This window comes from Lepus europaeus, chromosome 7 (genome assembly GCF_033115175.1).
Source record: "Lepus europaeus isolate LE1 chromosome 7, mLepTim1.pri, whole genome shotgun sequence".
Classification (NCBI taxonomy): Eukaryota; Metazoa; Chordata; class Mammalia; order Lagomorpha; family Leporidae; genus Lepus; species Lepus europaeus.
The window spans coordinates 62,884,428-62,905,769 of NC_084833.1; the positions used below are offsets into that span (position 1 = coordinate 62,884,428).

At 61.7% G+C, this 21,342-nt stretch overlaps 2 protein-coding genes across 2 annotated transcripts in view; both read left to right on the forward strand.

Moving 5' to 3' along the window:
* Positions 1 to 3,759: 3,759 nt before the first annotated feature.
* On the forward strand, positions 3,760 to 4,755 carry P2RY6 (pyrimidinergic receptor P2Y6). The gene has a single exon (XM_062196683.1). The coding sequence runs from the start codon at positions 3,760 to 3,762 to the stop codon at positions 4,753 to 4,755; it is 996 nt and encodes a 331-aa protein (XP_062052667.1).
* Positions 4,756 to 12,524: 7,769 nt separating this feature from the next.
* The window catches only part of ARHGEF17 (Rho guanine nucleotide exchange factor 17), a 59,090-nt gene continuing 50,272 nt past the window's right edge, over positions 12,525 to 21,342 (forward strand). The window contains exon 1 of the mRNA XM_062196682.1: positions 12,525 to 15,683. Coding sequence (XP_062052666.1) covers positions 12,525 to 15,683 — 3,159 coding nt within the window. The remainder of the gene's footprint in view (positions 15,684 to 21,342) is intronic.

The following is a 21,342-nucleotide window of genomic DNA, read 5'->3' on the forward strand; positions in this document are numbered from 1 at the left end:
TGTGGGGTAGGGGCCTGGCACAGGAGCCGGGCTCTCGGCCGCCCTGGCTGCGTGGCTGTCTCCGTGGCGTGGCAACAGTGGGACAAGCGGACCTGGGACAGCCCTGTCCTGCAACGTCAGGAAGGGACCTTGGGCTCTGCCCGGGTGACAGAGGATGCAAGGATGGCTACGTCCGAGTAGCCTGTTACACAGCACCCCGCCGGGCGGCCAGGGCAGCTGCAGCCCAGGAGGAGGCTGGGGTCCAAGCTGGCGCGGGACTCAGGCCTGAGACAGGTAACGGACGTGACAGCCATGTCTGCTGCTGCCCGGAGTCTGGGGCCACGTGAGCCCTCCTCCAGGGCCAGCACCCTCCACGAACGAGGAGACTAGCTCAGCCCTTCTGTGCCCTGGGGAGGCAGAGTAGTAGGGAGTGTGGTACTGTCCCCCAAGTGTGCCCAGAGGGCAACATGGCTCCCTGGACCCCTTCCTGCAGCAATAGGGAAGAGGCGGGCCACGGGGGACCAGCCACACCAGCAGTCAGCAGGACAGGGAGCAGCTGGCATCCCGGCACCTGAGGCAGAGGCTGCCTCGGGGCCACAGGGCCCCCAAAGGCAGGTCTAGGGACACAGCCCCCCCTACCCATTTTCTCCTCCCCACCATAACCTTCCGCCCAGCCCAGCCCACCCCTTCCCCACCTGGGGTGTCCTTACAGACCTCTGCCCCCAGGGAAGCCGCCCCACCCCACCCCAGAGCCACTGCATCCTGCATTGTTCTCTGAAAAGTCCCTGCCACCCTGTGGCTCACATGTGTCTCCCCCCTCAGACTACCACACTGGCTATATCTATGTATCTACATCCGTAGACTATACTATGCTCTCATGCAGATTTTTAAAGATTTATTTCTTTGAAAAGCAGAGAGACACAGAGAGAGAGATCTTTCATCACCTGGTTCACTCCCCAAATGCCCACAACCTCCAGGACTAGGCCAGGCCAAAGTTGGGAGCCTGGAACTCAACCTGGGTCTCCCATGGGGGTGTCAGGGGCCCAAGTACTTGAGCCATCACTTGCTGCCTCCCAAGGGGTGCTTTAGCAGGAAGCTGGGATGGGAGAAGGTCTGGACTTGAATCCGGGTGTTCGATGTAGGATGTGGGCATCTCCAGCAGCGTCTTACCCACTGGCAGGCAGTGAGCGCTGGCACGTGAAAACAAGAGGGTGAATACTGAATGCTTGAACAAGGGAATGCCTGCAACAGTGAGTGATGAGATGAATGAGTGAAGTTCTTTTTTTAAAAAAAAGATTGATTTATTTGAAAATCAGAATTACACAGAGCGAGGAGAGGCAGAGAGAGAGAGAGAGAGAGAGAGGTCTTCCATCTGCTGGTTCACTCCCCAGTTGGCTGCAATGGCCAGAGCTGTGCTGATCCAAACCCAGGAGCCAGGAGCCAGGCACTTCTGGGTCTCCCACGCAGATGCAGGGGCCCAAGCACTTGGGCCATCTTCTAGTACTGCTTTCCCAGGCCGTAGCAGAGAGCTGGATTACAAGTGGACTTGAACTGATGCCCATATGGGATGCCAGCACTGCTGACGGCGGCTTTACCTGTTACACCACAGCGCCGGCCCCAGGTTCTCTTGCCCATACTGATCTTGGCTTCCTGACTGTGCTGTGGGGGCCGCCATGCTTCTTCCTGGCCTGAGCTGGGCACCCTGCGCTCCTAGTTCATGGGCTGAGGCCCTACCAAGAATATGGGATGTGGGGTGCGGAGATCATCCAGACATAACTTTGCACAGAATTGCCATACAATCAAAATAAAATTTTCAGTTGAGAGAAACCTGTTGTGTACTAATAAAATTTCTAAAATCCTATTACCCTATTGAGCAGGTCTATTTACATGAGAAACAGCTAGCACATGGCCTCGTGCCAGGCACTGCTCCTTGCAACAACAAACCTGTGACAGGTACTATATGATCCTATTATACACATGAGGAAACAGGCACATAGCCACTTAGCGCATATATTCAGCATTTACCACACTTTGTCTGCCTTCATAAGGCTCCAAATATTTCTGGGCCTCAGTTTTTCTCATCTGTAAAATGGGGGAGAGGGGAAAATTAGATTCACCATCCCAAAGACTTTGCATTCCAGGTCTCTGGGATTTGTGTCGTGGAAAAGGCACTTTAGAGGCCAGCACCCGGGAGTCAGACTGACCCCATCAGGGACCCCCTAAGGCATTTCTGTTGCTGGCTCCTCCCAAACCCAGCCTGAAGGGATGGGAGGAGAGGCAAGCTGTAGTATGGAATGGCATGGCATTTACCCATATCACATTTTACAGGCCAGAAAAGGCAAGTGACGTGGCCTGGGTTGTACAGCATAGAAGTGGGAAAAGCAGCACTCGAACCCAGGCCTGCCTCACTCTGAAACTGGCCGGTAGCCTCCAGCAGCTGCCTCCTCCCAAGCAGGCAGCTGGGTTCCCCTGCCGGCTCTATTTCTAACTCCCGGAGTAAGATCCCTGGTCCCGCCCCACTCCTTCCCGCGCCGGGTCTGTATTTCTAGTTCTGGGAACTGTTCCTAAGCCCTTACCCTTTTGCCTTCAGAGAAGCTGTTTTCTCTTGGGGCACCAGGGGGCGCTGTGGTGTCAGTGACTCTGCTAGACCCAGGTCTAAAACCTCAAGCCAGGTGACAGAAGAGGCCTGTGGGAACCCCTGAGTCTCCCCTGCTGCCTGTTTATATTTATTTATTTGAGAGGCAGAGTTGCAGAGTGAGAGAAAGGTCTTCCATCTGCTAGTTCACTCCCCAAATGGCCACAACAACCAGAGCTGGGCCAATCCAAAGCCAGGAGTCAGGAGCTTCTTCTGGGTCTCCCATGTGGGTGCAGGAGCCCAAACACTTAGTTCAATCTTCCACTGCTTTCCCAAATGCATTAGAAGGGAGCTGGTTTGGAAGTGGAGCAGCTGGGACTCGAACCAGCACCCATGTGGGATGCCGTGCCATAGGCCACAGCTTTAACTAGCCACACCACAGAGCCAGCCCTACCCCTGCCTGTTTTACAGATGACAAGACTACAGCCAAAAGAAGGACCGTGGCCTGGGAAGGTGGAAGAGGTGGACCCCATCTTCAGTGAGTGCATGGTGTGTGGACTTCCCATGTTGGTCACTTGGCATTACCAGGGCCCTCTGCCCGGGGCCCCTCTGAGATGCTGTGAGGCCCCAGCACTGGCCTTTCTCTCCCTGGAGGTTCCTAGTGCTGAGGGACAGGCAGAGCTACCATGGCCACAGTCTCCCCCCACAGGAGCCCCAGGGAAGCCCTGCCTGGCCAGACACCACATGGCTTCCCTGGGAGGTAGCACATCATCTCCCCCTTTCTCACGTGAGGACGCTGACTCAGAGAGAGCAGGCCACACTGCTAGGAAGTAGCCAAGCTGGGGCTCAAACCCAAGTCCATCAGCCTCCCAATGGAGGAGCCATCAGGTCAGGGTTTTGAATGATGCATAAAAGTTCATATGGAAGACTGAATGAAAAGGAATACGACAGAAAGAAAATGAACTGGATCTCCCCCAAGCTTGAGCTTTGTTAAATTCCAAGTCTCCTTGGGGCAGGGGCTCTGTGCAGCTTCCGGGGTGGTGAGCATAGGAGACGACAGAGCTGGTGCCTCCCTCGTTCCGATGGGATGGTCACAGCCCTGAGTGAGGGCGGCGCCCCCTGGGCAGGGCAGTTGGGGCTGCATCACTAACAGGCATTTCCCGTTGGCTCAGCTTCTATAGATGTAGACGCCCAGGCGGGCAGCCATGGTGGGGGACAACGGCACCGTGCAGGTCCTGGGCTCGCCACCCACCACCTGTGTCTACCGCGAGGACTTCAAGCGCCTGCTGCTGCCACCGGTGTACTCGATGGTGCTGGCGGCCGGCCTGCCGCTGAACGCCTGCGTCATCGCCCAGCTCTGCACGTCCCGCCGGGCGCTGACCCGCACCGCCGTGTACACCCTCAATCTGGCCCTGGCCGACCTGCTGTACGCCTGCTCTCTGCCCCTGCTGATCTACAACTACGCCCGCGGCGACCACTGGCCCTTCGGCGCGGTGCTCTGCAAGCTGGTGCGCTTCCTCTTCTACGCCAACCTGCACGGCAGCATCCTCTTCCTCACGTGCATCAGCTTCCAGCGTTACCTGGGCATCTGCCACCCCCTGGCCCCCTGGCACAAGCGTGGGGGCCGGCGGGCTGCCTGGCTGGTGTGTGGCGCCATCTGGCTGGCCGTGACAGCCCAGTGCCTGCCCACCGCCATCTTCGCCGCCACAGGCATCCAGCGGAACCGCACCGTCTGCTACGACCTGAGCCCGCCTGCCCTGGCCGCCCACTACCTGCCCTACGGCATGGCCCTCACGGTCATTGGCTTCCTGCTGCCCTTTGCCGCCCTGCTGGCCTGCTACTGTCGCCTGGCCCAGCGCCTGTGCCGCCAGGACGGCCCAGCAGGGCCCGTGGCCCAGGAGCGGCGTGACAAGGCGGCCCGCATGGCTGTGGTGGTGGTGGCTGCCTTTGCCATCAGCTTCCTGCCTTTCCACGTCACCAAGACAGCCTACCTGGCAGTACGCTCTGTGCCGGGTGTGCCGTGCCCGGTGCTGGAGGCCTTTGCTGCCGCCTACAAGGGCACGCGCCCCTTCGCCAGCGCCAACAGCGTGCTGGACCCCATCCTCTTCTACTTCACCCAGAAGAAGTTCCGCCAGCGGCCGCAGGAGCTACTCCTGAAACTCAGGACCAAGTGGCAGAGGCAGGGCCGTGGGGTCCACTAGGACGGGCCACTGGGCCTGGGCACCCGTCCTGTGGGTGCTGTGGCTAGGGTGCCAGGAGCCGCAGCAAGCCAAAGCCTGTTGAGAATTAGAGCTCAGCCCGGCTGGGCACAGAGTAGGGTCCCTCACAGGCCCCAGATCGTACCAGCAAGTATTTATTGAAGCTTTTCCCTGGAGCAGGCCCTGCGGGCACAGAGGTGGACAGGGCTTGGTCTGGGCCTGGGCCTGGCCCCCGAGAAACTTGGAGGCAGCCACAGAGAGCTGGAGAACTGTGAAACTACGGGGAGGCCAGTCCTGTAACCAGGCGTGTGCTGCAGGCCCCCGGGTCGCCGGTGCACGGTGAAAGGGGAGCTTCTGGAAAGCGCACGTGAGTCAGGTTTGGAGGGGTGAATGTACACTCTCCATCCATTCAGCAAAACCCAACTGACAGCTTGTGCTCCGGTCTGGCTTGGTTCCGGGGTCCTGGAAGAACCAGTCCCAGCCCTGTCCCACATGGGCTCTGCACTGCTGAAGGCACAGACCCTAACACAGTGATGCCAGGGCTGTGCAGACGGACGCCTGCTGGCAGACACCCACAAGATGTCCCCAGCCTCGTCCAGGGCATCAGGAAAGTCCTTGCCGGGGCAGGGGACAGGGCAGAGCATCTGAGCCAGGTGTCAGAGCCCCACTGAGAGCTCAGCAGAGAGAAGGGGGACACCGGTGTGGAGCCGGGCCCTGCCCTGGGGCATCCAGACAAGGGCCAGGTGGCGGCGAGGGCAGGCGATGCCCAGGCTGCAGGAGCTTGTAAAGGAGGAGCCAGGGGCACTTCTGAGCCAGGCGGAGGGCAGGAAGGCACCGTGCACAAGCCCCAGAGGCTGACACCAGCAATGCGTGTGCCAGTGAAGCCTGAGGAATTGGGGGTGTAGAGGTTTCTACCCAGAAAAGGGGGCTGGTGGGACAAGAGTCTTGAATGCCAGGGGGCCCAGATCCTTTGCCCGCCCCCTTCAACACTGCTGAAAGGTGAAATCAGGGGCGGGCATTTGGTGCAGAGGTTAAGCCACAGCTTGTGACTCCTGCCTCCCGTACCAGAGGGCCTGGGTTCGAGGCGCAGCTCTGTTCCCCACGCCAGCTCCCTGCTAATGTGCACCTGGGAGGCAGCAGTGATGGCTCAGGTGCTTGGGTCCCTGCCACCCACGTGGGAGAGCCACTTGGAGTTCTGGCTCCTAGTCTCAATCACCCCGGGCCAGCCACGGCGGCTGTGGGCATTTGGGGGTAAATCAGCAGATTTACTGCAGTCCGTCTGTCTGTCTGCCTTTTAAATAAGGAAAATAAATAAAATCTTTAAAAAAAAAAATTAAAAGCAGAAGCTAGCAGCTTGAGACCCATGGCCTCTAGGAGGTGGAGGTGCTGGGGCCGGAAGCCTGCCTGCGGGTCTCAGTACAGACTATACCCAGGCCCACCATTCTGGCCTGTGGGGGCCCGAGGGCTGCTGTGAGGCCATCTCATGCAGAGGCGGCATCTCCAACACAGGTCTGGGCCCTAGAGCCGAAGGTCCCCGGGAGGCAGCACAGGGGCACCACAGGAAGCAGCCCAACTCTCCTCCCCCACCCAGCCCCTGTCCCCTCATCCCAGACCCGCTTTCCCCGGCACAGCAGGCTAGCTGGTGCTGCACGCAGCCCCTGTGAGCCAAACTGCACTGCACGTGGCCCAGAGTCTCCCTTTCTAGAAGGCAGAGTCGGGAGAGGACAGGGACTGTGTGTGTGTGTGTGTGTGTGTCCCTGCCGAATCCCCAGGCTGCTGGGCAGCAGGCACTCAGAGAAGGACTTTGGAGGAGTCACGCTGCACAGGAATGTCAAGGTGTGTTCGCAGCAGGCCCAGCCCCCCCAGGGTAGTCAGTGTCCCGGGTCCCTGCTGGAGAGGCTGGCAGCTTGGACAAGGGACGTGGATGCTTTTGGCCACCGTGAGGTAGACCGGGCAGAAGCTGGTCCCCGTGCCCTGTGCAGGGCACCGCCAAGCAGAGCAGTTCAGGCATCGGCCACTTTGCATGTGTTCTCTCTGACTGCCTGTGAAGGGGCATGGAGGAGCGCGGGCGCCTGAGACAGAGGACCTCTGCCCACGGCTCGGTGGCGGCCCAGCCACCAGCACGAGCTGTGACGGCTGCTCCCTTAGGTTCCCAGGAGGTAAGTCACATTCCCGGCTGCGCTCTTGGAAGCAGGAGAGCACTGGCTCCAGAGCCAAACCACCTGGGTGCGCTTCCCAGCTCTGCCACTGGCTAGCTCTGTCACTGGGCAAGTTGTTCAACCTCTGTGCCTCAGCTTGGCCAACTGTCAAATGGGAATGAAATTACTTGTCTTATAAAATTGTCATGAGGGTGAAATTGCCTAATCAGTGCAAAGCACTTAGAACAGCGCCTGAAACACAGTAAGCGGGCAGAGATTGTTACTGTTGCAATGGCTTTACCCTTTCGGAGTGTAAGTTCATCCCGCCTCTGTCTGCAGGAACAGGCACTGGAGGTTTCTAAACAGGGGCTTTAGGCAGGGGTTGCAACTGTTTTTGTTTTCTCTCTCATGTGGGAGGCGGTGGTCTTTTAAGAAAAAGAAAAAAATAAGCTCATCACACTTTTTTGAGACTAAGAACCAAATCCACAAGCCCCACCTCTTCAGGAAGGAAGGACTAGAGCAAGTGTTTAGCCCGGTAGTTACAGGTGTCCCACATGGGAGTGCCCAGGTTCTATTCCCAGCTCTGGCTCCTGGCTCCAATTTCCTATCAGTGCTGACTCTGGAGGCAGTGGCAATGGCTTCCTGGATTGAGTTCCCAGCTCCTGCCTTCAGCCCTGGCCCAAGCTCTTGTGTCCATCTGAGGAGTGAACTAGCAGATTCTCATTCATTCTCCACAATCCTCCCCCACCTCCGGACTTGGGCCAACATCTGCAGGCTCCTGGGTGGGTTAGCAGGAAGCTGGACTGGAAGCACGGAGTAGCCAGAACTTGAACCCAGGCACTCCAATATGAGATGCTGCTGTTCCCGGCAGCATCTCACCGGCTGTGCCACAATGCTGGCCCCACTTGGCTCTATTCTGAGATGGTGAACCTCAGGTGGAAGCCAGCCAGTGACCTGGACTTGGTGGGGACCAGAGGCTATGCTGGGGGCGAAGCCTCAACCTGCATGAAAGCTGCAAGCCAGCAAGACCTGGGGCCTACCCCGCCCCGCCCCCGGGAAGGCACCTGAAGAAAGGTCAAAGTCTGGGAAAGGGTCAGCTCCAAAGTAGCTTGAGGCCGAGGGCTGGACGGGCTCCCTGAAGGAGAGAATAAGAAGAGACAGGGCAGAGGGCCAGGCAGAGCCAGAGGCCTGCAGCCGTAGAGGGCAGGGGAGGAGGAGGGGCATGAGGGTGGGACAGGCTGAGGGAAGGAAGTGGAGGTGGTGGAGACAGAAGAGAGAACCGTTCCCAGGACAGGGACCTCCGAGTGCTGGACACTGGTGGCCAGGGGCTGGGGTCAAGGACTGGGGAGCCAGAGTCAGAGCCAGAGCCAGGGCCTGTCTTGGGGAATTTCCAATCCTAGCAGGGAAAGCCCGAGGCACGGATCTGTGCTAGCCCTGGAGCCAGTGGGCTGCTTCCCCCCTCTTTCATTTTGTTCAACAAACATTCTCCATGTACCTCTGAGATGAGTTCAGATCCAGACCCTCCCCTGGGAAAGAATCCAGGCGGCTGGGGTGCAGAGGAGGACAGACAACGTTTATTGAGCACCTGCTGCATGCCAGGCATCATGCTGGGCATCGGGTTCCTGTGGTCCGGGAGCTCCTAGCTTGGTGAAGGAGACAGGCGGTAATGAAATAAACACGTACACCTGGATGTTGCAGTGGGTGGGGGATCTCAGGAGCACATAAAGAGGGCTGGGGCAGGGGAGACTGAGGAGGAGGCGCTGGGGGCCCCGGGGCCCTGGTCTCCGGCCAGAGACAATTTCTTAGCTGAAGCCCCAGATAGAAGGGCTGCCCCAGATTCTGTGGCTGTGAACCAGCACTTTGGCTTCTCCGATCCTCTGTTTGCTTACCTGCAAAAGAGAGACAAGACTCCCAGCCCTCCCTAAACAGCCAAGGAGGGAACAGTTAGAGCATACATTTCGCAAGGCCCTAAAAGCACTACAACCCAGAGAGGAGTGGACAGGAGGCACAAAGAGGCACCTCATGAAAAGCGAAACCCAGACGATGGAGAAACAGCAGAGCCGTTCGATCCCAGCCTGACAACTCTCCTGAGGCTGGACAGGTGCACGGACAGCACTGCTCTCGCAGGGGCACTTCCATCCATGCGCACCTGGAGCCACGCGTGGATGCTCAGCAAACACCTGGAGGCACCCAGTGCCTCCCGCCAAGACAGTGAGTCGATCCCCTGTGCCGTATTCACACACCGGCCTATCTCAGCAGCCAGGACGAACCCTACTAACATCCAACAACACGGGTAAATTGAGCAGCACAATCACCAGGAGAAACAGGTCCCCCAAATTCCACACAGCAAGATGCCCTTTTTGACAAATTGAAAATGACTAAAATGAAAATGTATAGTTTGAAGGAATATGTAAATGCCATAAAACCATAAAAAAAGAGAAACAAGAGAATGCTGAACCCGGGGTTCGAGGTGGCAGCTATCTTGGGTGGGGTGGGGTGGGGAAGACCAGGCAGCAGAGGAGCTGTATGGTGAGAGGAAGGTCATTGCAAAGGTCTTGGTCATTTGGTGACATTCAATGAAACAACCGATGAGAATGCATCATGAACAAAAGATTGTAAGTGATTCAACCGTGTGCACTTGAGGCCTAATGATATAGGAAAAGGGACAATCTCAGACAGTCTACTAAGCTTTGGAAATGGAGGCAGAAGCCAGATTTCCCTGAATCTTCTTACCCCCCACTCCAGTCATCTTTCTTGGTGCTAGGTACCCGAAGCCCATCACTGGCCGTGGCTGTGACCACCAAGCCTTTCTGTCCTGGTGTCTCCAAGCCCTGACCTGGCTGGGTCACCAGAACTCCCGGGGTATCGCTATTGTCTTCACTGCCCTTCACAGAGCAAGCGCCTGGGGCCCAAGGAAAGGGGGTGATCTGTAGATCCCCTGGCACATGGGGCGGGGGGCTGGTTTCAAAGTCTCAGCACAGTGTTGCTAGCACCCCCCCAGAAGAGTCTCCTCCGAGGACTTTGCAGAAGGGGCTGGGGTGGGAGGAGTCTGCAGGCACGGGAAACAGCCCGGCCAATCGGATAGGGGAAGCTTCCCTTTGGGCAGAGGTCCAGCCTGGGTCCTTGAACACCTCCCCTCCCCATCAACAGGACTCCTGAGCCAAAGGCCCCAGCTGCTCACCTCAAGGTCAAGTACAGGCTTCGGGGAGCCTATGACCTGAGCCTTCACTCCATCTGTGATTTGGGGTGAAGACGCCTGTCCCAGTAGTGGGGGAGGGCAGACGCGCACAGGGTGTGCGGGAGCTAGGAACAGTGCAGACTTCAGATGGTAGCAGCCCCTATGGTGGGGGAAGATAGTGACTCCTGGGAGAGCGGGCGCTACACAAACCACATCCTGGGAGAGCAGGAGCTACACAAACCACATCAGAGCCAGGGGGTGCCCTTGGGAAACCTGACTTGCTGCTCACTTTTCACAGGAGGCCGGAGCAGCCCAGGGAAGATCAGAGACATAGCCAGGGTCACACAGCAGGGCAGGGATGAGAGGCACCAGGCCTGCCAGAGAGCTCCCACCCTCGCCCATCACTTCTGTGGCATGCAAAGGACACCCTGAAGACCGGGCTCCACCCAGTACCCTACCAGAAGGGCCTTGTCCATCACCCAAGGGGCTGCCAGAGGGTCCTGGGTAAGCAGCAAGCAGGGCCAGGACGGCTGACGGACCGTGGGCAGCCAGGCAATCCCTGCCCCACCCCCATGCCCACTCTCCTCCAGGGAGGGCCCTCCCCGCCTGGGCTGGGCTCGGCTGGGCTGGGCTGGGGAAAGCACAGACTGAGCGGGGGCTGGAGGGGGCCGGGGCAGTGCTGGGGGCAGCGCAAGTCAGACTAGGCTCTCCCCTAGGGGGAGGGGGAGAGGGAGGAGGCTGCTGGGGCCTCAGAGAGATCCTCCTCCTTCCTCAGGCGTGGAGGGTAGTGCTTAAAGCCCCTCAGCTGGGAATCTGGGTCACACCGGAGCTGCCATTTCCTGGCTGTGATGCTGGTCAGTCACCTCTCCCTCATGACTTACAGTGGAGGCCCTACCTCCACGGGTGGTTCAAGGATTAACTGAATGATGTTATCCAGACATGGTAGGCATTCCGTAAGCCATTACTCACTCACTCATTCTTAGGGAAAGCCCTGCTTTTTCAGCTGGGTCCAGGGGCATGAATGGGATCTAGCAGAGACAAGAGGGAGTGGGCAAGGGGTGACACCCCAGGACCCAGAGTAACGTGAGACCAGCCAGAGGACGACAGCAGAGACCCGCACCTTCCAGCAGCAGGAAGAAGCAGCTGCAGGTAGGAGTTCAGGTAGGCAGTGGGAAACCGAGGACGTTCCCAACGAAGCTTCTTTTGTGTGAGGCCGAGCGCTTCGCGAAGTTTTGGAAAGATGAAGGGGACTAGGAAACCAGTGAAAAGAAGCGAGGTCTTCCTAAGGCTCCGGACTCTTGTAGGCCCTGTGCAGCCGCTTTATGGATCTAGGGCTCAGCCGGTTGGGAGACAGCCGGCAGAGGGCGCAAGAGTCACGTACCCTGCAATGCCGCGGACCGAGGAGGCGGGGCGCGGGGCGGAGCATAGAGGAGAGGCACCGCCCAGACCGCGGGGCAAGTAGGGGGCGTGGCAGCGGGAGAGTGGGCGTGGCCACGGGGTGGAGCTGTTGGAATCGCGGGTTAAGCCACGCTCTGCGCTGGAAAGTCGCAGGGAGGGGGGACATCTGGGCGCTGGGGAGCGCGAGTGGCGGGGGAGTGGGCGGGACCAGAGCCGGAGCCGCCACAGGGCGGGGCGAGGGGCGGGGCTGCGAGCGGCCAGCGCCGCGGTCGGCCCCGGCACCCGCGGCTCGCCGGGCGAGGAGTCCCACCCCTCTGGCAGTCCGGGGAGTGTGTCTGTGTACCTGAGTGTCGGTGTGTACGGGACTTTGTGGCCAGGTCGGAGCCCTCAGGCAGCGGCTGACGGCGCTCAGAGCTTGCACGAGCCCGGCCAGTCCCCAGGGGCAGCCCGGCGGGGGAGGGCGCCCAGGCAGGCGTGCGGGGGGAGCCCGCATCGCTTCCCTCCTTCGGCTCCTCCCCGTTCCCTGCCCCCGCCCGCTCCCCGCGGCGCGCGCGCCCGGAGCCCACCCCCTCTTTTGGGCGCGAGGCCCCGCCCCCCGCCCCCTTCCCTCCGCCACAAAGTTTATTTGCAACAAAAGGGAGCGGAGAGCGAGCAGGCGAGGGGGAGGGAGCGGGAACTGCCGCGGGTGCGGGAGCGCGGGGGAGACGGGCCAGCCGCCGGGCCGACGCGGAGCCGAGGACCGGAGCGCCGGGACCCCGCCCGGCCCCGCCGCGATGTCCCGGGCCGCTGCGGCCGGGGCGGGGGCTCGGCCCTGAGGCGGGAGGGGCCGCCCGGGATGGAGTCCGAGCCGCCCGCGGCCGCAGAAACTTGAGCCGAACCTCTGCGCGGGTGTGCGCGACCAGCCCCAAGCCCCGCGCGCCGCGGGCCAGGACCCGGCCTTCGCAGCGCGGCCCCTGCGCCCCTCCGGAGCCGGGGCGCGCGGCGGCGGCGGCGGCGGCGGGGAGGGGGGGCTTGGCCGCGACTCGCGAGGCCAGCCCCCCCGGAGTGCGCCCGCCGCCATGGCGGACGGGGCGCCCCGGCCCCCGCTGTACCGCAGCGTCTCCTTCAAGCTGCTGGAGCGCTGGAGCGGCGGGCCCGGTCCGAGGGAGGGGGGCGCGGACACCCCCGGGCTGCGGCGCCGTGCCTCGTGCCGACCGGCGGCGACCGTCCCGGGCCAGCCCTCCCGGCGCGTGTCCAAGCTGGCGTCGGGGCCCCCGGCCGCCCCCGCGCAGCCGCGCCCGCTCCGCAGCCTCTCACCCTCGGTGCGCCAGCTCTCCCGGCGCTTCGACGCGCCGCGTCTGGACGACGACGCGGCCGGCGCGCGGGACGGGTGCGTCTACCCCGGGGCCGCCGAGGAAGCGGCCGAGGGCGCCGCGCGAGGGGCCTGGCCCAGCGTCACCGAGATGCGCAAGCTGTTCGGCGGCCCCGGCTCCAGGCGGCCCAGTGCGGACTCCGAGGCCCGGGGGACGCCGAGCCCCGACGTCGCCGCCTGGGAGCCCCCGGTCCGGGAGCCCAGGCAGCCCCCGACGCCGCCGCCTCGGACGTGCTTCCCTTTGGCTGGCCTGCGTTCTGCGCGGCCGCTGCCCGGGCCGGGGACGGAGGAGAGGCGGCGGCAGCAACAGCAGCAGCAGGAGCGGGTGCAGCGTCCGGCGGATGGTTTACATTCTTGGCATAGCTTCTCCCAACCGCAGGCCGGGGCCCGGGCCTCCTGCTGCTCCTCCTCCTCCTCCATCGCCTCCTCCTACCCTGTCAGCCGAAGCCGGGTTGCCAGCTCCAGCGAGGAGGAAGAAGAGGGCCGGCTGCCGCCGCCTGGGGCGCAGAGTCCGGCCTACCACGGCGGCGACTCCTCGGGCAGTGACGAGGACCAAGATGGTGAGGGAGGCCACCTCCGGAGAGAGAGGTCGGGGCTCAGGCCTGTTAGCTCCCTCCTGGATCGGGACTGCAGGCCGGACGGCGAAGGGTTAAATCTGGGCAGCATGGACTCGGAAGGGGGAGCCAGGAGCCCTGAGCCCCCAATATCCCCAAGAGCCCGGAGCGAGGAGGGCCCCTGTGAGTGGGGTACTGGCTCACCGCCCGGTGTCCCGGGTGCCCAGGAGGGATCGAGGCCTGTGCCCGACACCGTGGGAGGAGCTTTCCGTGTGGCCAAGGTGAGCTTCCCCGCGTACCTGGCCAGCCCCGCGGGCTCTCGCGGGAGTAGCCGGTACTCCAGCACGGAAACCCTCAAAGATGACGATCTGTGGTCCAGCCGGGGTTCCGTGTACCGCTCCCCGAGCTTTGGAGCTGGGGAGGGGCTCCTGCTGCGGCCCCAGGCTCGAGCCCGCCCCAAGGCATCGATGGGCACCTCCAGGGCCTTGAGGGACGGAGGCCTGGAGCTGGATAAGAGCCGCCAGCGCAAATCCCTGTCCAATCCAGACATTGCCTCGGAGACACTGACCCTGCTCAGTTTCCTGCGGGCAGATCTTTCAGAGCTGAGAGTCCGAAAGCCGGGCAGGAGCCGCGGGAGCAGCCCCCTGGATGGCCGAGACTCACCTTCTGCTGCCGCCACAGTGGGCGGCCCCGGGGAGCCACTGAGGCCCACGACCACCCCAGTGCCAGCATCGCCCTGCCCCCGCCCCACACTCAAAGACCTGACGGCCACCCTGCGCAGGGCAAAGTCCTTTACCTGCTCTGAGAAGCCCACGACCCGCCGCCTGTCCCGCACCGGCACCCTGAAGCCCAGCTCCTCGGAGCTCCTGCTGGCAGGCCCAGGCACGGAGGAGGATCCGCTGCCCATGGTGGTCCAGGATCAGTATGTGCAGGAGGCCCGGCAGGTTTTTGAGAAGATCCAGCGCATGGGTGCCCAGCAGGATGATGGAACTGATGTCCCTTCCTGGGCAGGGGACATGACCCGAGGCCGGCGGTCCCAGGAGGAGCTCTCGGGCCCTGAGTCCAGCCTGGCGGATGAGGGCATCGGGGCGGACCCAGAGCCTCCTGTTGCAGACTTCTGTGGCCTGGGTACCTCAGGGGTGTGGCGACCACTCTCCTCCTCCTCGTCCTCCTCCTCTACCCAGATGAACCACCACGGCCCCGGGACAGAGGACAGTCTGGGCGGGTGGACCCTGATGTCCTCTGAGACCCCTCCCACGCCAGGTGCGCTCCGCCGGCGACGCAAAGCCCCACCATCAGGCCCTGGTGGCCCTGAACTGAGCAACGGAGAGGCCGAGGCCTACAGGTCCCTGAGTGACCCGATTCCACAGCGCCACCGGACTGCCACCTCTGAGGAGCCCTCCGGGTTTTCCGTGGACAGCAACCTCCTGGGCTCATTGAGCCCCAAGATGGGGCTTCTGGCCACCCCAGCTGTGGACGAGGGCTTGACCAGTGGCCACAGTGACTGGTCTGTGGGCAGTGAAGAGAGCAAGGGGTATCAGGAGGTTATTGAGAGCCTCGTCCAGGGCCCCAGTGCCTTGGGGAGTGTGGCAGACAACAGGGTCTCTGGCAAAGCCCCCAAGAAGAAATCTCTGAGTGACCCCAGCCGCCGTGGGGAGCTGGCCGGGCCTGGCTTCCAGGGCCCAGGAGGGGAGCCCATCCGAGAGGTTGAGCCTGTGCTACCTCCGTCCAGCAGCGAGCCCATCCTCGCAGAGCGGCGGCCAGAGCCAGGGGAGCCCAGTGCTGCCAGGGGCCGGGCGCAGTCGGAGAGGGTCCTACCAGAGGGGCCGCCCGCCTCTTCCACCGCCCACCCCGACTTCCACCTGGACCCCAAGCTGGCCGACGTTCTGTCCCCACGGCTCATCCGCCGGGGCTCCAAGAAGCGGCCAGCCCGGAGTAGTCACCAGGAGATGCGGAGTGAGGAGAGCTCTGGGGACCAGGCGGGCAGCCGTCGACAGGTTCAGCCTTCCTCCAAACACGTTCGCCACGCCAGTGTGCCCGCCACCTTTATGCCTATCGTGGTGCCCGAGCCACCAACATCGGCTGGGCCCCCCGTGGCTGTGCCAGAGCCCGTGGGCTTCCCCAGCCGAGCCCACTCCACACTGCAGGCACCATCGCTCGAGGATGTTACCAAGCAGTACATGCTGACCCTCCCGTCGGGGGCAGGCCCTGCGGCCACTGCGCCCTGCCTGACTCCGGCCCCTCCGGCCCCTGCTGAGACCAAGCCCCCTGAGGTGACCCCTGCTAGCAAGTGCTGCAGCAAGCCACAGGTGGTGAGTCCTTGGGGCGGGGTGGAGGCGGGCTGTGGGCGTGGCTGGCTGCAGAAGCCTTTGCGTGTCCTCCCTGGGCAGGTGCCAGGCTGGAGAGTGCTTATCTGGAGGTACCCAGTGGCTTTTGAGAGTGTTAATGACACAGGGCTGCTGTCTGCTCAGGCCCTGTGGAGGCTTCTGGCTTCTGGCGCTGATGTCACAGGTTCCCGTCTGCTCCAGGTGTTCTGTGTGCTCATTATAGAGGACTCTTATCTAGTCTTTGGGCTGGTTCTCAAGGGCTGGTTCTCAAAATTCTTATGTGGGTTTTTTTTTTTTTTAAGGTTTATTTTATTCATTTGATAGAGTCATTTATTCATTTGATAGAGGGAGAGAGGTCTTCCATCCGCTGGTTCACTCCCTAAATGGCTGCAACAGCCATGGCTGGGCCAGGCCAAAGCCAGGAGCCAGGAGCTTCTTCCAGGTCTCCCACGTGGGTGCAGGGGCCCAAACACTTGGGCTGTGGTCTGCTGCTCTCCCAGGCACACCAGCAGGGAGCTGGATCAGAAGTGGAGCAGCCAGGGCTTGAACCAGTCCACATACAGGGATGCCAGTGTGCAGGCAGCATCTTAATCCACTTCGCCACAGCGCCCACTACGCCACAGCACCGGCTCCTGTGTAGTTCTTTGTTGTGATCACGTGGGAGGGGTGAGGGGCAATGGCACCAGCACAGGCCCGGACTTTCTCTGAGCCTTCACGTCCCGTTGTCCAGAGCCCTTGTAGGCAATCTGGGCTAGGGGCCCGTGGTTGACAAGAGTTTACCCTTTCTTAGGTGGCTTCCTCTGGCGAGTTAGAATGTAGGTCTGCTTCTGGGCCTGGGAGAGTTGGGGAGGTCCAAGGGGTTACTTCACAGAGCAGCAGAGAGGCTCCATGGTGGCCTTTGCTGGGCGACATTGGCCTTTCTCTGTGCCTTGACCTCCCTACATATGAAATTAGGGGAGGGCTGTGTGGACAAGCTGGTCCCTGTGTTTCGATCCTCGTAGCACCGCGCAAATTTGGGGGCACCCTTGGAGCCCTGGTCTGCCAGAGCCTCTTCCCTTTAGAAGAGCTTCCAGGTGATGGAGCTCTCAGGGGAGGAGGAGTCAGGGAGGGGCCTGCTGAGCCTGAGCAGCCCGGGAGCCTTTGGAGAGGTGAGCAAGGTTCTGGCCTCCGCAGGCAGTGCTGACTCTGTGGGTGGAGGGGCCCCCGCTGGCATACCCTGCTGTGCCTCTGAGATGCTGACCTGCAGGGGCCAGACCCCGACCCGGGGGCTCACTGTCCCTGAGGCTCCCACGGGTGTCAGCTCATCCCTGGAGTTTGGGGCTTGTGGGCTCAGACAGGTTCTGGAAGGTGTGTGGCCTGCATCTGGGTTAGAGGCTAGGTTCTGGGCTGTGGGTCCATGACTGAGCTCAGGGATGGCCTGGGGTCACCTCGTGGCGGCTCCCACTCCTGCTGTGCTCCTTGACTGTGAGAAGCCTGGAAACCGTTAAACTCTGGATGAATTTGGTCACTGCCTGCTCCCAGCATTCTCACGGCCCCTCTGAACTCTTTCCTCTCTGTGTCCGTCCCGTCCCTGTGTCCTTCCTGTCCTAGCACCGGCGGTTCTCCTGGAGGCTGCAGGAGCAGCAGGCAGCCAGTGGGCATGGGCGGGGTTTTGAACTCTGAGGGCCTGTTAGGGCAGCTCAGGTGCCCCCAGATGTACCGCCAAGCTAAGGAAGCCCAGCCAGGGGCTTTCTCCTTTCCCGTGAAAAGACCTCTGGGAGCCTAGAATGCAAGGCAGGGGTGAGCCAAGGGCACAGGGGAGTCCTCAGAGGAGGCACTGAGACCCAGAGAGGAGCTGGGGACTTTTGCAGGGCTGGCCAGCCTCCCCGGGGACGCAGTGGGCAGAGCCTCGTCCCTGGGCTCCTCCCAGCCCTAGGCAGACACCGTCTCTGGCCTCTAAGCCTTCCCCAACTTGTCCAGGCCCAGCTTGCTGTCCCCTATTCCTGGCCCCCAGTGGGGAGAGTGTTGAGTCTGTAATTACAAGGGCAGGATGGGAGCCGCAGCCCCAGATCCTAGGATCCGCTGTGTCCCTACCCTATGCCTCACCTCCATCTGTAAATGAGGGTAATCGTCTGTGGCTGGTGCACTCTTACAGAAGTGGGTGGTGTGGTCCTTTCCTCTGTGCGAACAGGAGAGAGGGAGAGAGGACTGCCTCCCCCCTACACACACTGCTCCTCAGTCCCCAGGCTCGGCCCCCTCCCTGCCTCCCCTGCTGATTTCCCTCCCTCCCTCCCTCCCTTCCTTTTTGTTCTTTTTGACTTGAAAGTCAGAGTTACAGAGACAGAGAGAGCTCCTCCTTCTGTTGGTTCACTCCTCAAATGACCGCAATGGAGCTTCTTTTGGGTCTTCCATGTATGTGCAGGGACCCAATCACTTGGGTCATCCTCTGCTTCTTTCCCAGGCACACTAGCAGGAAGCTGGATAGGAAGTGGAGCAGCCAGCACTCTAACTGGTGCCCATATGAGATGCCGGTGTGGCCACTGTTGTCATGGCAGTGGCTTAACCCGTTGTGCCACAGTGCAGCCGCCCCTCCCCCCAGGACTGCCTGGTCTTTGAGGCTCACTGGGAAGTGCTCAGCCTGCAGGAGAGGGGAGTCACCGGTGGCGCTGGGTGGGGAGACAGGTGGCTTCTTGTAGGGTCCATGAGAGCCTGGGACCATGGGGAGTGTGCAGGACAGCTCACGGGGCCCCTGTTCTGGGCACAGCTGCTTGCCAGCCAGCTTGGAGGTGACGAGGCAGAGCTGTCTCAGCCTCTGGCCCTCGTCTCCCATGTTCTCACTGCTTCCACTCAGGCCCGCGCTAGCCTGGCCGATCAGTGGCTCTTCCCACCAGAGCTGCCCCTTCCCAGTCTTGTGGGCCAGCCTTCCTGTCTCAGGTGCCTGGCACCTGTGTGACACATGCGACAGCTGTGGCTCAGAAACAGGAGGTGACTTGTCTCTCTGAGGGATGCTCTCACAGGCCGTGAGCACTTTGGAATAGCCTGATGGTGGCTGACGTTAAGTACATACCATGTGGTAGACACCAATTGTTTTGTCCCTGGAATGTGAAAGCTGTAGGCATCTTGGACTCGCAGACCCTGAATCCCAGCGTACTGGGGTCTCCCAGGGCAGGGCCCGAGGGGTCCCTGTTTCTTAGTGGGGTTGGCCGGCCACCTGATTTGGGGGTATCTCCTGCACATCCTCTCTAGCCTGAACACTTTCCCGGCGGTTATTGAGTTCGCCAGGGCGGGCTGGGAGGAACTTTGAGACTCAGAGCCGGAGAGTGCCGGATCTGCACAGAGCCAGGCCCCAGCACCAGAACCCTGGCCTTGGTCCTCTCCCCGGCCTCAGCACCTGCTTGCCTAGCCGGCTCCCTTCCTGGTTGAGGAAGGCCTGGGCTGCACACTGACCTTCACCTCTCTTGGCTGAGACCTCCCTGGGAGGGGGTGTTTCTCTCCTTTCCCTCCTTGACTTTTTGCTGTGATTTTTTTCCCACGGAAACTGTCTCAGTGCAGGGCGGGACGGTGGGGGGTGGGTTGAGACGATTAGGACATTTGGGATTCTGAGTGGTACTGAATGTCTATAATTAAATGTCTTGTCACCCATCAGGAGGAGGGTGGTGTGGGGGAGGACAGGCAGAAGGGCTGTCCCTTTCCTCTGTAGCACCCCCCCCCACCACACACACACACACACACACACACGCACGTGCGCGCGCAAGCCGCCTACTCCTCCCTGAGGCCCTGGGCTGTTGGGGGCGGGGTGCTGTCCAGGAATGAGTCCACCCCAGCCTGGAAGGACTGCGGATGGATCAGGTGGAATCTGACATTTTCCAGCGCCACGTTTCCGGGACCAGCTGGGCTTGGGAGGCTGCTGCTAATCCTGTCACCAGCCCCCTCTCCCAGGGTAGGGCCCTGCCCCTCCCGCTTCCACGCTCCCATCTGTGGTCTCTCAGGCTACACGTGCAGCCCTGCAGTGGGGTGGAGGCAGACCCAGGCCGCCTGGCAGCCGAGGCACGCGGCGAGCTTGGAATCTAGGAGCTAACTGGGAGGGCTTAGGATGGAGAGGAAACCGCCCGTGGCCTGGCACACGAGGCCTCCTGGAGAAGGTTTCGCCTGGGTTTGGCCTTGAAAACTGGAAGACAGACAGGGGCTTGAGAGGAGGGCAGGAGACAGGAAAGAACGGAGCAGCCGGTGTGTGTGGGATTTGCTCCGCAGCCTCGGGCAGCCCTGGGTTAGAGTCATGCATTCGTCCTGTGTGCTCAGGGAGCAACTGACGGTTCGGGCACTCAGACTCTGGGATACCGCAGCAAACTGAGCAAGGCCCACCCTTGGGGAGCGCCCAGGCCAGCCAGGAGACCTGTCTCACTGGAGACAGGTTGTTGCCAGCCCAGATCAGGAGGTCCCGGAAGGCCCATCAAGAGGGCACGATGCCGTGGAGGCCTGGGAGAAGTGAGGGAGAGGGTGGGGTGGCTGTGTCGGGGAAGAGCATCTGGGACACAGAGGAGCAGCAGTGGGGAGGCTGGGGAACTGCTCGGACTGCTCTGTGGAGGGGGCTGCAGGGGGCCAGGAGTAGAGATGAGGCCATTCAGGAGGGCGACAGGTGCTGGCAGCGTGGGCCTGGGGTGGGGGGTTTCTGCTGTAACCTAGAGGGCTTGGCAAGGGCCCAGGCCCCAGTCCTGGAGATGAACTCTGGGCTTCTCCGGTGGCTAGCAGCGGGTGAGGGGCCGCTCAGGGTAGCTGGGAGGGACTGACAAAGTCCCTAGAGTGGCCTGGCTGTGGGCTGCCTTGGTCCCCCCTGCAGACCTGCGCGAGCTTGGCTGGAAGGTGAGGAGTGGAGCTGCTGCAGGGCCTCGGGAATGGAGGTGGGGGGAGCAGGTGTCAGTGCCGTGTGGCCCTGGGGTCTCCTCTGCAGCACCTGCGACACCCAGCCAGCTCCAGCTTGCACGTTTCCTAGGCCAGGGAACCAATGACCCCCGCGGCAGCCCTGCCCCTCCCATCCAATCCTCCAGCGGGATGGGCATTCTGTGGCTCCAGTGTTGAGAGAAAGAAGCAGGCCCAGAGCCCGCAGAAGTTTGCCTGCGTGGCTCCAGTGTGGGATTTGGCCCCAGGTGTCCTGCCTCCCAGGCTGCACACTGGCCCCATGGAGTCCCACTGAGCAGAGTTGGCAGGGATGCTAGGGGCGGGGCCGGGGAAGGGGAACCCATGTCTCCCAGAAAGGCTCGCAGCCCTGGCGCACTTAGTGGGAAATGTGCCCGGGCAGCCTGGCGCCTTGCTGGCAGGTCCTGAAGCGGGGGCCCTGGGTCCCCTGGGCAGGAGGAGCCTTTTGGAGCTGATGCCCGCCCCCCATGGGAGTTGACCCCTCTCCTTCCTCCACTGCTCAGCTTCCAGGGCCTCTGGTGGATTCCTGGGGTGGATGGAGGCAGAGAAAACCGCCAGGCTGCCGGGCTCTGAGCGATGAGTGAGCCCCAGCCCGTGCCATGCTGGAGCCTCCGTCCCAACTGGGGCATCGGAGCCCCCGGAGGGGCTCCCGGAACTCCCCTGCAGTAGCAGAGAGCTTGGAGGTCTGCACCAGGAGTTGGGAGACCTGGGTTCCAGCGGAGCCTCAGCAGTTCCTTGCTGTGAGTCCTTA